Genomic DNA, 15,990 nt, shown 5'->3' with positions numbered 1-15,990 from the left:
GACTGGCAGGTGGGAAGAGTGCAGGAGGCTGTTAGGTTACTGTGGCAATTAGTTGGCAAAAAATTAAAGTGTGCGTTTGCTTATTTGCTTTTTTTTTTTGGACTACTTGGTGTCTGAGTGCCTTGACCAGACCTGTGATGTGCCTGCCTGCTCAGTAGTGGCAATGGAAACTACTTGATGGGTTTTACCAACACTGGAAGTAGATCATTGCATGGTAGATCTTCATATTCTATTAAAAATAAACTCTGTGGAAGGCAAAATGGCATGACCTCAGATCGGCGTTGCAGCTAATACAAGTTGCTGATGCTAGCAGATGTCTTGTAGCTGTTTAACATCGTTGTAGCGAGAGGTCCATTTTTATGGGTGTCTTGATAGCACTTGAGCAATCTCAGCACTAAACAGACCTTTCTGGGCTCTTTCTGGTTTTTGGCGCGTCACATAATGACTATACTCAATAAAAGTGAAGTTCACATGTATGCAAAGACATCTACAGGTTCATGCTTTGGTATATGAATAACTTCAATTCATGCTTTAGAACGTTAACCTTGCGTGTAGCTGTTCCTTGGATGGGGAAATGGGGAAATACTATTGTCTTCAGTACCAGCCAGGGGCAGCATCGGTCAGGTTGCCCTAGGGATACATCCAAGATTCCGTGAGTACATTTATAATGGAAAAAAAACATAATTTGGAAAATATTACTCTATATAAAGGGCCTTGAGATGGAGATTTACAACCCTCTGTGCATCTCCTCACTCTTCCACCATTTCCTGCAGTGCCCAATTGAAGAATTCAAAACAACTTTCAAGCCCGTGCATGTGGGTACCCTGGTGTGAACTGAAGGCACAAAAAGGTGTTCATCCAAGAGGGCTTGCAATGGGCTTTCTTAATCAGAAAAGATTGTGGGTGTCTGCATCATATTGATTAAGAAGTTCCATTGCTTTGACTTTTTTTCCTTGCTGTAATTTCAGTTCTGCCATGTTTGTGCTGGAGCTGTTAGACGACGAAGCAATTACTTGCTCTCTGCTCAACCTTCCAGTATTGCTTAGTTAGCATCTTGACGCGGGAAATGGGGTGTTTGCAACCTCATATAGGTTCTGAACAGAAATTGAGTAGATTGAAGAGAGAAAATGGAGGGAAAAGGCCTTTTGCTGAGGAACCACAGACACAGAACTCTTGTTTCATTTAAATACTGGCCTGAATAGGCAGTAGTTTATGAATGCTAAGCAATTCAGTCTATTTTCTTGCAAACAAAATGTCAGAGGATGGGGAACCAGAGTTCGGAGAGGTGTATTTGGGTGGGATATTTGCATATTAGAGCTTTTTGCCCCATGTGACATCTCTAGCCTTTCATTATGGTAAATGAGAAGTGCAGCAGGGAAAAAAATAAATAGCTTTGCAGATGCTGCAAAGGCTAAAGGAGGTATTTCAAAGGAGAACATGAAGACAAGTGCCACAGACTGAGGTTGCCATCGGGCAGGTTTTCCAGGTTTTGCAGCCTGTACTGGATGCTCTGTTATTTTCTCCTTATCCCCTTGTGCCCTGTATGTAAAGCAAGATATGATCACAAATGGGAAACACAACATATCACAGAATCACAGAATTATCAGAGTTGGAAGGGACCTCTAGAGATCATCTAGTCCAACTCCCCTGCTAAAGCAGGATTGCCTAGAGCACATTACTCAGGACTGCATCCAGGCGGGTCTTGGAAATCTCCAGGGAAGGGGACTCCACAACCTCCCTGGGCAGCCTGTGCCAGTGCTCTGTCACCCTCACCGTAAAGAAGTTTTTCCGTGTATATGACAACTTAGTTTCCAGGTCAAAACATGAGGCTGTTGATGGAGGAAATAATAGATCTCATTGAAAAAAACTAACATGAGATTGAATTTAAAACTGTACTTTGTGGCAGCGCAAGGTGTTCAGCCAGCCAGGCTCTCACCTTGTAAGAAAATAGGAGATGGACTTCGTTACTGTGGCATAGTAGTACGAGGTTTTATAATGGGTTTGTTCAATGTGGTTTAAGTGTTCCTGCATTTGTTCAAGAGCCAAAGTAACACATCTGCCATTGTTAAATTTTTGTTGCAGAACGGTAGTAATGCCCATTGCCAATGAATTTGCCCCAGATGTTGTGCTGGTGTCATCTGGTTTCGATGCAGTGGAAGGCCATCCCACACCTCTTGGAGGATATAATCTATCAGCAAAATGTAAGTTGTGGATTTACAAGAGCCAATATCTGAAACTGGTATAAATTGTTGCTGTCCTAGGGACTAAAGTACAGTATTTGCAGGTTTTACATTTTGGGGTCTATCTTTAGATCTTTCTTTTCAATGGCAAACTTTTCAGCATGTTTCTGTGAATTTTCATGTGTTTTGTCACTGCACTGTATATATTTTGGTCTGGCTGAAGCCCTCGTTTTCTAGAAGCATTGCATGTTTCAATTTTGGGTGCAAATAAATTATGTAAGGAAGTTATCAATTGGTTTGTAGTGACATCTCTGCAGAAGACAGCTGCTGGATTAGAGTTATGCTTGTTTTAGTGCAAAATTGTAGGAAGAGGCAACGCCAGATGTGTACCTTGCTCTGAATGCCAGTTTCTTTCTCCAGGGTACCTTATTAAAAATTTGAACTGAATATTTTTGTTCTCCACCTTTGAAGCAATTACATGGGGGCATAAGAACCTCCTTTTTGCTTTGGATATGTGAAGTTTTGCATTGCACAGGAGATGCACTGAAATCCCTTCCCCTCCCCTTGGTTATGCTGGGTTTATCTGGCACTGTTTCATTCAAGTCAATCGCGAAGACAGTTTTTCGTGCAAAAGGCTTTCATTATTATTTTTTAAGAGTTTGTTTCAGCCAGGAACTTATTCTCTACAGTGAACTTCAGAACCTTGTAAGGTAGCTGAACCTATAAACTTTATATAATAATAAAGTGAAATAGATTTACAAGAGACAAGTTATTTAAGATATCCAGAAACGCTTTGTAATGAGAAGGTCTTGTTTACCTGCTTGTTGAATTTCCCATGCTCTGCTACTTGCGAAACGGTTATGAGCTCAGGCGTGAATCTTTTTATCTGGCTGTTAATTTGTCAGTTTGCCAAAGTGCTCATGGGGGTCACTGCAAAACAGAAAACAAGGAGCATGGAAAGGGTAAAAATGCCCTGGATTTTCTTTTGTTTGGATTTTTTTTTTTTTTTTTTTTTTTTTTTTTTTTTGAGGGGGAACGTTGCTTTGAGGACATGTTTTTTAAATCCTCACAGCTTGGTTCTGTTTTGTTTAAAGGGTAGAAATGTATTGTGTGTAATATGATCAAAGTCCCGGGTGCCCCAGGAATTTTTATAGCACATTATATACAGGAAGAAACGTCTGTTAAGAACTAGATGTCAAATATCTCTGGGGCACTGCGATGCTGCTATCGCAACTGAAAGCACCGGCAGCAATTTTACTGATTTCCTCCTCCCTTCGCCCATGCCTCCCCCATGACTGCTCTGACTTTGCATCTTCCAAAGCAGGGCAAAAAGCTGCCTCTTTCCACCCTCCTTCCTTCTTTCTAAAGGAGATACTCGCTGCTATATTTAATTCAGGGCACTGAGGGGTGGAAGTGAGGATGGCGGTGCCTCTCACCTGGGACAAACTCCAGCGAAGCTCTTGTTGGGGAGATATGGATCCGTCCTGCAGCACACGCGGCTGAGTTGGTCCAGGGGGGATCCATGGCTGGAATTCTGCAGCGAACGCATTAAAATCCAACCTGGCTTATATTACGCGTTGAGTCCTTTCAGATCCCTTGTGGTTTTTTAATGTGATGTAATTCCTTTCTATAATTCTTTGATCCTTTGCCAGGAGTCTGATTCCAGCCGCAACCTTTGCCCTTCTGCATTTCCTCTTTTCCCTCCTTACAGGCTTTGGGTACCTGACGAAGCAGCTGATGGGCCTGGCCGGAGGTCGCGTCGTCCTGGCCCTTGAAGGAGGCCACGACCTGACCGCCATTTGCGATGCCTCGGAAGCGTGTGTTTCTGCTTTGCTGGGAAACGAGGTACAGAGACAGGCAAAACCAGGGGCCGCAACCTCCTCTCTCCTTGAATTTGGGCTTCTCATCCTCCAAAACAGTTAATCTGCCAAATTTTTATCATTGAATTGGGTCCTTTTTACACACCTTGATTTAAAGAGAGCATGCTTTATTTGTTTAAAAACTACCTGTATTTGGCAATCTGTATCATAAGGCTTGTAATAGCTAAGAATTTAATTTGGGTTTATTTTTTTATCCAAATAGTTTGGTTTGTACTCTTTGGAAAATAACTAATTCATTTAGTTTCTTTCTGAAGTCATTGTCCAAGCATTCCTGTCTCTTTGCAGACGCCCTCTTTAAGTACTACAGTCTGTACCTACTGCGTGCAGCAGCTTGCTTGTCGTTGTTTTCAATTGTATTTTTCACTTGATGTTGTATTTTCTATCTTCTGCACATTGGTGTGTTGGAAAAGCGTCAGCCGTATGACAGAAGTCAGACGGAAAGGCCAGGGTATGTGATTGCAAGATAAGAGCAAGACAGAGAAGTGCACCAGGGAAATCTTGGGTTTGGGTTCTGGGGAGGTCAGGGTATTTTCCTACAGAGGAAACTTCAGATACTTCTGCTTTTCTGCCTTTCACACACTCACACACTTTTAGTGTCAGTGGGATTAAGGAAGAAATGATTTAGATTCCCTGTGCCCATCCTCCTTGATGCAGCCTAGCCAGCAGCATCCGCTGTAGCTGGCACCAAACAGGCAGCTCACACCTACATTTCTTCCAATGTGGTTGATAATTAAAAAGTTCAGAGTGGTGCCGTTTGACAGGTCTTTGGGCTTGGGGAGTTCACGGTCATGTACTGCAAAAATACGGCAGCAAGGAAATACAGAAATCAGTTATCGGCAGTGAAATCCCAGACTGGGGCTCTTGGTGCATCTGCTAGGTCTGTACCGTTGCATACACTCCTGTTCAAGAGGCATTTTTCTGTGTAATTTGCAGGCTTTTGAGTATGAGTAACTGGTTAGTTTGGGTCAAGCCTCCCTTCTGGTTCATTGGTCTTACTTTTTTCATGCAGTGCTTAGGGACATGGTTTAGCAGTGCACTTGGCAGTGCTAGGTTAACAGTTGGACTTGATGATCTTAAAGGTCCTTTCCAATCTAACCGATTCTATGATTCTGGTTTTTTGGACTGCTGTTCTCCACACACAATCCAAATGGTTGACCCTTGGATGGGTACAGTAGACTGCAAAAGTGCGTTGCATCAATTTTCCACCTCGCTCAGAGAAGCAGGTCCTTGCTCAGCCTGCAGTCTCAGGAACCATCCCCACTCAGTATCTGCTGCAGGTGTCCTGTGTAGCATGGGCTCTGGAGCTGTTCAAAAAAATCATTGAGGGTTGATAGCATGAATTAAAACAACAGCGCAGTGTGATTCCTTAGGCTACATGTAACTAAATTTCAGCCTTGGGGGAAAGCAACCACACTGGTTTGAAGCTGGGGGTAGGTGTGAAACCTTGGGCAGAATTAATGCCTTGGCTAGTGTGTTTGAATGTTTTTAGGCTGCCTCTTTAATTAAGAGATTGCCCTCAGTACCTTGTGGAAATGAGCATATCTCAAAAGGACACAAGGAGCCTGCTGAGATGACCTCTGATCAAGCAGATTTCTGAAGGCAGTTGTCTGTCACAAGGAGAGAAATCTGCCTGCATGTCAGATGGTGAAAGAAGTGTTCCTCCTAAAGCTTTCACCTGCCTTGGAGAGCACAACCAAGGTCTCTCATCACCACCCTTTGCTGAAGAACCCCTTGGTGCAGGAGCCAAGGGAGGACATGTGGTCAACATCTGAAAGTGCAGCACCAAACCAAAGAGAAGCCAAGCAGTATTGCAGCTCTGGGTCTGCCTCCAGTGGGAGCTGACTTCTGGGGATGGTGGTGAGTCACCATAAGCAGACTTGTTCTGACTTACAGCTGCGGTTCAGTGACCATCAGCCTTTCTCAGGTCTGGGAATTTGGAGTGGGGAGCTTGGATCTGCATGGAGGTGCAGATCAGCTGTTTGACTTCCAGCCTTTTGGAGAAGTGCTCTGTCTTGTAGTATCCACACTCCATTCAAAGGACAACAGTGCTTAGGGAAACCTCACTAAACAGTCCAAAAGATAAAACAGCTGGGATTCATCAAAAGCATCTGCTTCAATCATCCAGCATCCCATCTCCAAGCATCCAGAGAGCATCCACTCCTTGTGCTTGGCCAGGCAGTTCTGATAAGGCTCTCAGCATGGGTAACCGATCCAGCATGCCAACCTGTGCTCAGCCCTCGGGACATATGAAAATTCAGAAGCCAGCTGCTACATCAGCATGGAAGCAATGGAGTTTTTATTGCAGCACCCATCTCTTGTAAACTGACAGCTGATGGCACTGTTGTCACCACGGACAATTCCTCTAGCTCCATCCACTTTTGGGTGTAGTTGGCTCTGGTGGCAGGATGCACTTTGAAGGGGAGACAGAGGAAATGACGCATGAAGGATGTCATTCCTCTTGCTTAACGTGCTCCTACGATTGCAGGCGGGTGACCACAATGTGATGTGAGGATCTGCATGCAATAAATAAGCAGTTAATCCAAGCCACGAACGTGTTTGGAAGTGTGAGGCGTTGGGGAGAACTCAGCACTCAACGATAGCTTGGATGTTGTCAACTGTCTGAGTGGTTTCATTTAGCAGAGTGAATATTGATCCTTAAAGGTAAAAAAACATATTTTTTTTTAACCACTGAGTCAGGACAGCTATAAGGCGCTTTAAAATACTTAAAGATGGACCTGTTCTCACTTTCTCTAGGTGGGCTATAAGACTGTGCAGATATCATGATAATGTTCTCTGACTTGCACATCAAAAAGCAGGAAACACTAGTTTTATCAAGGTCTGTTATAAAATCTTTTTAATGCAAGAAAGTTGGAGGGAACTGCTGTTGCTTTGTCCCACGGCCCTTTGATGAAGTTTGATATACAGTGTGTTAGACAATTTTGCATGCGTGCACGTGGACAACCAGCTGCGGCCATTGACTGGCTGCAGGGAGGTTTGCTCGCTGAAGAGTGGTGCCGAAGTTACATGGGGAAATGGTAGGAAATTAGGGGAACAGTGCCAGTCTCCAAAGTGTCTGCATTCACCGGCAGAGATTAAAACTCCCACTTTGGAAAAAGCTTTATGTAAAGGCAAGAGCCGGCTTGTTCCCAACTGTCCAGGAAATTAAAACAGAGCCTTAGCTTTGCAGCAGATTATTTTAATGTGAAATGAGTTAGTGCTGGGTGAGGTTGCTTGAAAATGCACATACGTTGCTTTAGTTAAAAATTTAGTTGTGCAAAACTAACACAACTTCAGTTGAAAAATCAAAGGCAAGCATGATGCAGGGAAGATATGATGATGATAATTTAGACCAGAAAGCCACCATGCTTCTTCCATTACTCAAAACACCCCCTGAGAGCAGTGTGCCAGCAGCGCTGGAGGGCAGAGGAGGCAGCAACTGTGTAAAGCTGCTTACTGCATCATGGGCATCACCAGCCTTTACTCTTCAAACCAACTTCTCCCCCATGGCAAATGCCATCTGTGAACTGTCTGTTCCCAGGGAGTGATGCTGCTATTCAAGCTCCAGGGCATCCATAGCATTCGCTGCCCCAGGCTAGGACCCATGCCAGGACCATGCCTGGAGCAGGGCATGGTAGCAGCAGGGACAGAGATGGGAGGCACTTGCTGGGGGATGTGAGCCTGGAGGCATGTGCTGTGAGAACTGGTCCTGGAGCTGAGCAGCACTCACAGTGCTGCCTGTTGTTGCTACAAATGCTTTCTCATTTTTCACACAGAAGTGGCAGAGGTGTGTCCAGTGTCAGACTCCGGACATCTCAAATAAACAAGAAGGTCATAATAAGGAGTTGCTTAAAATTAGTTTCCTAATGCCCAGAGGCCCGGGAAAGCGATGGGTGAGGCTGTTGTCTGTGAATGTTATTTCAGGAGGAGGAGCATGCAATGGAAACGATTTATCTGTGAATGTGTGTGCACACATGTGGCTGGGCTGCCTGATGTTGTGTGCTTTATATCAATATCAACCAAAAGGTGTTAGAAAGCTCATACTTAAAGATTTGTCCAGGAATTACTTTTGCCTTCACTTAATGTTATACAGAAGCCAGTTTGGGCCAGAATTATTTTTAGAGTGGAGAATTTATAAAAAGTGCAATCTGTAATTATTAAATCTGGAATGGAGCAATTTCTAGTCCTCATGAAGTACCTATCAAATGGCTGCCATCTGGTCGCAAGAGCAGATCTCTTGGCTGGAGCTTCTCTTGGCTTTGAACAGAAGTTACAGTTAAGCTTTGCTGTAGATCTTTTTAACTATTAAACTGTGGCTGCGTCTTTGCTGGGGAGTATCCCTGGATGGGACTTGACCGCTATTTTCAGACACAATTGACATATCTTGGTTTAGATACCCAACCCTGGAGGTCTGCTCATGTTCTTTGAGGAGAACTGGGTGCAGGGGGAGGGATTGGGGGAGAAAGAAAAAAGATGGGCTTGGAGATCAATAGCTCTGCTGAATGTTTTTTCTTGAGTATTTAGTTGGTTGTGAGATGTCTTGAGCTCATGTGAATCAAATCCAAGCTCTTGGCCATGTACGTGAGCCAAATAGAGCTGCTCTGCTGGACATCCTTACCTACCAAGCACCTGCTGTGCCAGAGGAAACCAATATTTTCCAGTGTTACCTCTTGAAAGCAAATAATGCCATCTTCTTCACTTGGAAGACTTTTTTATAATTTTGAATTATTTTTTACTATTTGTTTTTGAATAAATTGGAAGATCTGCACTGCAGATCTATCTACTTTCCTGGGGAGGCATGCTGGTGCCACAGAGGGAGGCAGCCCTAACTCCTGCCTGCTGTTGGAGCCATGCCTGCGCAATATTACTGTGCTGCTGCTGTTTCCAAAGGATGGCAGGAGCCACATGAATATATCTTTGGGTTTTCGCTGGCTTTTCCGAGAGAAAAAAAAAAAAAAAAAAAAAAAAAAAAAACAAACAGCAACACAACAAACTAATAACTATTGGTTGGTTTTGAGTCCAAGTTTCTTGTCCAGTGGGAATCGAAGCAAGCATCATAACTACAACAAGAAAAGGTTTAATAACTTCATAAAGAGCAAGGGGACAGTTTTAGCTTTTCAGAGGACAGTCGTCACCTCCTCAAGGTGGCAAATAAAAACTAAAACAACCCTCCAGCAGTGCTGTCACGGACCTTCCTCTGAGAGAGGACACACATGCTCCCACTGCAGAACAGACTTTGCCAGGGATGCGACCCCATGGTCCTGATGAAGGAAGGTATTTGAGGCTTGTTGTCTTTACTGATGTTGTCTGTCACCAGAAGAGCCCCGTCTTGCTGCTCTGTGGCACCCTCTTCCTGAATGAGCAGGGTGAAAAATACCACGAAGAAGGATGCAGTTTTCAGGGTGTTGATCGAATTTCTCTTTTTCTGTACTGACCAAAGGCTGCTGGGGCTGGGAAGGATGTGGGCAGAGCTTTCTGTCAGGCGAGAGGAAAGTATCTCCTAGAAAACAGGAGGAAACACCATCAAGCAAGGAGAGGACATTTCTCTTGCTCTCACTCTCACACCCCTGCCCTGACTACTGAGCGCTTTCATGTCTCTAAAAAGAAATGGGAAAGGCAACGTCCTTCATTGCTGAAGGGAGATCTGGAGTTATTGTCCATCGGCCACTCTAGATACATGTGTCTGCCAATGCAAAAGTGAACTAGATCCCCTGGTAGTTTTGTAACCTCTCAACTGCAAACTGAAAGGGCAACTCTCTCCTGGTGGTAGGAGGGCTTGCATCTGAAAACAAGCAATATGTGCACCTATTTTGGACGTTAGTTTTCTATATAGCAAGTCTCAGGTATGCAGAAGCTTTTTGCTCTTGAACACTTGCTCTTGAATTTTAGGAGTAATTTCATTTCTTTTTTTTTAAAACAGCTGTACTGATCAAAGCACAGTCTCATTGGTCTACCCTACCACTGTTAGCCAGCACCGCTCAGTTGGCAGAGGTGTGTGCTCCCTGACTGATACAGCTGGGACGGCAGAGACCTCTAACAGAGACATAGCTCTGGTAGCAAAACCACCTCCTTGCCGGAATAGCTTATTTCAGAGCCACGGACTGGAGTGATCTATCCTGGTGGCAGTGTGGGTTTGCTAGTGGGAACTGCATCCAAACCAGCACTTGGCCATTACAGTCCTGCCCAGCAACTCCATCAGCATCATACTGCCCATATGGGTTTCATATACAGGCTTTTACAGGTAGATCCGCACTGCAGAGCTTTGCTCAAGTGTAAGTGGAGATGGACTTAGAGGAATAACTGGAGAATGACTTAGAAAAGCTTCTTTAGAGTGCCATTTCCTAATTCATCTCTCTTTAGCAAAATGAATAGACTCTTATTGTTCCATGTTCCTTGTTACATAAATTGTTATTAGTGGCTTGATGTATTTTTTTTAACAGTTGGTAACAAAGACAGCACTGCTTCTGTGAGGGTGGGATGTATGTTAAAGCAAAACAGAAATCATCTATTTACCATTTGCATTTACAGCATAAAAGCAGCCAAGCCCAGAAAGATACCTACTCGTTATGTGCATTTACATTGAACATTTTTGGGAAGCATTCTGTGTCATCTTTCAGCTTAAAGTCTCAATACCAGCGGCATGTTCTTGCTATCACCTTTTTGTATAAAGAGCAAAGGAAAGGACCTGGACAGGCTGGAGAGTTGGGCAGAGAGGAACCTAATGAAATTCAACAAGGGTAAATGTAGGGTACTGCATCTGGGGAGGAATAACCCCACGCATCAGTACAGGTTGGGGGCTGACCTCCTGGAGAGCAGCTCTGTGGAAAAGGACCTGGGAGTCCTGGTGGACAACAGGATGACCATGAACCAGCAATGTGCCCTGGCGGCCAAGAGGGCCAATGGCATCCTGGGGTGCATCAAAAAGAGTGTGGCCAGCAGGTCGAGGGAGGTCATCCTCCCCCTCTACTCTGCCCTGGTGAGGCCGCATCTGGAGTACTGCGTCCAGTTCTGGGCTCCCCAGTTCAAGAAAGACAGAGATCTGCTGGAGAGGGTCCAGCAAAGGGCTATGAAGATGATTAGGGGATTAGAACATCTTTCATATGACGAAAGGCTGAGGAACTTGGGTCTCTTTAGTCTAGAGAAAAGAAGAATGAGGGGGGATCTTATTAATGCTTTCAAATACTTAAAGGGAGGATGCCAGAGGGATGGGAGGAGTCTTTTTTCAGTGGTGCCCATTGATAGGACGAGGGGTAATGGGCACAAGCTTGAACATAGGAAGTTCCATCTTAACATGAGGAGGAACTTCTTCACTTTGAGGGTAGTGGAGCACTGGAACAGGCTGCCCAGAGAGATTGTGGAGTCTCCCACTCTGGAGACATTCAAAACCCACCTGGACGCTGTCCTGTGCAACCTGTTGTAAGTGACCCTGCTCTGGCAGGGGGGTTGGACTAGATGATCTCCAGAGGTCCCTTCCAACCCTGACTATTCTGTGATTCTGTGAAAGCTGGGGAGGGACTTTTTACAAGGGCGTGTAGCAATAGGACAAGGAGTAATGGCTTCAAACTGGAAGAGGGTAGATTTAGATTAGATATTAGGAAGAAATTTTTCACTGTGAGGGTGGTAAGGCACTGGAACAGGTTGCCCAGGGAAGATGTGGAGGCCTCATCCCTGGACGCGTTCAAGGCCAGGTTGGATGGCGCTTTGGGCAACCTGGTCTAGTGGGAGGTGTCCCTGCCTATGGCAGGGGGGTTGGAACTCAATGATCTTCAAAGCCCCTTCCAACCTAAACCATTCTATGATCCTATGAAAGAAGCCAGCATCAAAGAGCCAAATTTTAATATCTAATTATGAGCCTTACCTGTAACTTAAGGCAACTTTTTTAAAAGATTAGCATACAGATCTAATGCTGCTCTGCCTGGCAAGACTAGCCCAGCAGCTGGTAAGAGGCATTGATGGTGACTGAAGTTATAGTCATGCTGAGTGTGGCTTTAAAGCAGTGTTTTGCTGTTTCTCTGTACCAAGATCAGGCTACTTACTCTTAGGGTACAGATCTTTTCAGTTAAGAGTTAATAAATACACTAGATTTTGGTATTTAGAAGAATTAAAAAGCTACCCACCCCTGTTATTTCTTTAGAGGAAAAACAGAAGCATGGCTATTACCTTAAGTCCCTTTTGTTTGCACATTGTTTTGTTTTAATAGTGAAAACTTTGCAAAGTGTAGATCTGAGCAATAGCTTATAAAGATCCATTGTAAAAGCAGCCCTGTAGTATTGTCTCTTCATAGTCTACATCAGTGGCTACAGGCAGGCAGCCCCTGTGCTGTGTGGCTGCTGAGCCCAGTGGAGCTGCAGCATTTTGCATGTGGAAGAGCATCAGGCTTGAGGAGGCTGCACTCCTGCTGTATCACAACAGCACCTAGAAAGTCTATATATTTTGGATATTTAACTAAAGGCAGATAATAGAAATCAGGGGAATGGGGTGGAGGCTTGATACAATAGAGCCACTTGCTAAATCACGTTTAATGCCTGGTCTCTAGCTTGAGATAACATTTCTTTGGTGTTTCTCTGTCTTTCCAGCTTGACCCTCTTCCAGAAAAGGTTTTCCAGCAGAGAGCAAATGCTAATGCGGTGCATTCAATGGAGAAAGTAATCGAGATACACAGTGAGTATAGCTCCATTCACCCAGCTGATTCACTGTTGGGTTGCCCTGTGGGACACCCCTCTGACTTCTCCATCATCCTGGCAACTCCATGTTCCATCATCCTCCTTTACAGGTGGTCACTGCACTGTGAACTGGATTGGTGCAGCCACAAGCTGGTCTTACTGTGCATGCAGTAGTATATCGAGCGATGCATGGGGAACAATCTATTCAGGGAAATGCTTTGGTGCTTGAGGAGGAATTTGTATTAAAACCTAGAAAAGCTCTGTAAAGGACAGGCTGTCCTGGACTTTAGAGTGTGCCCTTATCTCTTCAAAAGCAGTTCAAGTATCTCCAGTTAACATAGATCTTGTTGGGTGTTGGGGCATCTGTTAATTAAGAATGGATAGGGATGAAAGTTAAACAGATGAAGTTGCTAATACTGTAGGTTTATTTAGGAGAGGTCCCCCCTCCCCATCTGCTGGTCTCACTGTAGAGGTTCTTGCTTTCAGGCTTTTTGCTGTGGCTTCTTTGTACCAGCAAATTCAGTGTGTCCTGCTCACGGGCCAAGAGAATGTCCTTTATTCTTTCCCTCTGAAGCCTTCTCTGTGCTTTTTTCACTGCAAAAGGATGTTTAACATGGCAAACTGCAGACATAAAAAATAAATACAATTTAGACTGTTTCTTTAGTCCTAGGTGATTTGCCTACAAAAGCGTACCAAGAACATGGCAGTTAGGAACTGAATGCAGATGTCCAGTCCAAATCTAGAACGCATCCCTTCCTCTCACGTATTTTTCTTTAGGTCTAAAAGTTTCATAGGTTTTGAAGTGAAAAACGAAATGTTGTTATTTTTTGAGCACCTAAGTACCCCCTTTCATGAAGGCAGAGGGATGTTGTATCCCTCTATGCAGCTTGGATCCTCACCTCCAGCACCCCTTGCACATTTGTCCCTTTGAAAATCCAGTTTCCCCCTCCCACCGTTTTTCCCTAGCCAAAGCAGATGAGCATCTTTCATTGCCAGATAGCGATTCAGCCCTGGTTTGACATCCTAGGTGTCCCTAAGGGATGTGCAGGTGCATCCTTATCAATGCTCTCAGTACCTTTTGGATTTAAAACCTAGCTTTTCAAGACACAGCAGCATAGCAGCACCGTCTTTTAATACAGTAGCATGGCACATAGCTCACAGAGGTCTCTCTGGCCTCACCTTGCAAGCTGGGGCTCCCTTGGCCCGCATTCCCAGGAGCCCACTTCCACCTGCAGCTTCATCCACGGCCCTAGGATCTTGAGACCGTCCTTGAAGTAAGAGGGAGCGTAGATCAAGGTTGCATGTTGTATAGGCGTAATGAGTCTTCCCCAGGCGGGTCTCAGACATCTGTTGGGCCTGGGAAAGCAGGAGCGCGGTGCTGGACCCATTATGGTGCAGGTGCCCTAATTGCCTCTTCTCTTCCCAGGCAAGTATTGGCATTCACTCCAGCGTTATGCCTCCACAGTGGGGTACTCCCTGGTTGAGGCACAGAAGTGCGACAATGAGGAGGCAGAGACAGTAACAGCCATGGCATCCCTGTCGGTGGGCGTGAAGCCAGCTGAGAAGAGGTTAGTTGCTTTCCTTCCCATTTATCATCACATCTTGGAGTTCCTCCAGGCAGGAGGAACCATGGTGGGCAGCCTTCTGGGTTAATCCTCTCCTTTTAACCATTGCACACACATTCCCTGCATCTCCTGCCTCCTGTGGGTTCTCTAAAGACCTCCTGGGCTGCAGGAGAACGGCCAGTGCCATGAACTCTGTGTGTGACCTTAGTAAGGTGCACACTGTGCCTCGCTCTTCTGCTCCAACTGGAGCTGAACATGGTTTTGGACTGCAAGAGGAAATTGATTTTGCTGAAAAAAATGTTAACATTGCACAAGTGAAAACACATTATCTAAAAACCCTTCTTGGTGGCAAGTTTTATTTCCAGGTGAGCCAGCTGAGCACTACTGCGTGGGTGGGAAGGTGAAGGGGACGTAAGGTGTAAGACTTAGCACCACAAATTGTCCAAGTCTGTTGTGCTCAACCGTCTTTTCTCTCTTCATCCCTTCCCCATCCTGCCTGGCTGTGAATTTGCTCAGACCCGATGATGAACCCATGGAAGAGGAACCTCCCCTGTAGCACTCACCTTTGAGCTGGAGTTCTCCTGTTTGTTCGTCTTCGTCTTGAAGCTCTGCCAAGAAGCTTTCTCTTGTTACTCCTGTGTCCTGTCATGGTTTTTTCCAGAATACAGAAGGACAACCAGGTGTAAAACAAAGGAACCGAAAAAATCTCTCCATATCTATATGCGTCTACAGTATATATTTGCTGAAAAAGAAAAATGCAGGTGAAGAGCAGTAAAGGACTGACATGTTGGGCACTCTTCCTCTGGTCCTCACTGGGAGCAGAAAGGGGAATGACGCCCGTGAAGTCTTTGGCAGAGTTGCCAAAAAAAAAAAAAAAAAAAAGAAAATCAAAGATTCAACAACACATATGAAAATAAAACAAACAAACCTTAACGTAAAACTGGTGCTTACAATTTGATTACCCACAATTCAGCAATCTCCGCTTGAACCACTCAACCCATCTTGTAGTTTCATTTCTTGGATTTTTTTAAATAGCTCTTGCCTGCCTGTGAGTCAACGACATTTTTGTCGAAACCAGAACAATGGGAGATGGTGTACTTTTAACGGGGAGGGGCAGAGAAAGAGGGACTTGTCTTACATCTAAAGGAAAGGGAAGGAGAAGGGGGGAAACGGTAGCCCAGATGGAGTCGGCTTTATTGTCTCCAAAGCCATCTGAAGATGAGTTTGTGCCTTTTTTTTTAATTGATGGATTTGGTGCAGCTGGATTTTCTGAAGTTTGAGGAACAATGCCTTAAGTAAAAAAAAAAAAAAAAAAAAAAAAAACCACAAACAAAAAAAAACCACAAAAACAAACAAAAAACACAACAACAACAAAAAAAACAAACACAAAGAACACAGCAGTTCGTGAATATTTTTCCTCTGGTTGGGAAAGCCAAGAACTGCCATCAGGAAGGAAGACTTTTTGGCCTGTGCTGGCATGATGGTGGGAAGCAGGCATCAGCTGAACAGAGCGTCTCCAAAAACTGTCTACAAGTTTGGATTTGTTTTGTTTTCTTTCATTGCTGTTTCAAAAAAAAAAAAAAATTAAGGTAGTTGCCAAGAAAGTGGCAAATACTGTTGGGTCTTTGAAATTCAACCATTTTTAAAAACAAATTTTAAAATGTTTTCTCTCTTCTACATTATCTAGTAATTGAACTTATCAATT

General features: G+C 44.4%; 1 protein-coding gene across 1 annotated transcript in view; it reads left to right on the top strand.

The window, feature by feature from the left end:
- The window catches only part of HDAC4 (histone deacetylase 4), a gene marked incomplete at its 5' end in the record, with an annotated part of 175,770 nt that extends 160,136 nt beyond the window's left edge, over nucleotides 1-15,634 (top strand). The window contains 5 exons of the mRNA XM_082484010.1: nucleotides 2,083-2,201; nucleotides 3,892-4,025; nucleotides 12,634-12,718; nucleotides 14,147-14,288; nucleotides 14,802-15,634. Of these exons, the coding sequence (XP_082340136.1) occupies nucleotides 2,083-2,201; nucleotides 3,892-4,025; nucleotides 12,634-12,718; nucleotides 14,147-14,288; nucleotides 14,802-14,841 (520 nt within the window). The 3' untranslated portion in view covers nucleotides 14,842-15,634. The remainder of the gene's footprint in view (nucleotides 1-2,082; nucleotides 2,202-3,891; nucleotides 4,026-12,633; nucleotides 12,719-14,146; nucleotides 14,289-14,801) is intronic.
- Nucleotides 15,635-15,990: the final 356 nt, after the last annotated feature.

The sequence above is a fragment of the Vanellus vanellus genome, assembly GCF_965231255.1.
Source record: "Vanellus vanellus genome assembly, chromosome: 5".
Classification (NCBI taxonomy): Eukaryota; Metazoa; Chordata; class Aves; order Charadriiformes; family Charadriidae; genus Vanellus; species Vanellus vanellus.
Note: the sequence above shows the minus strand (reverse complement) of the source record. Positions and strands in the feature narration are given on the sequence as shown.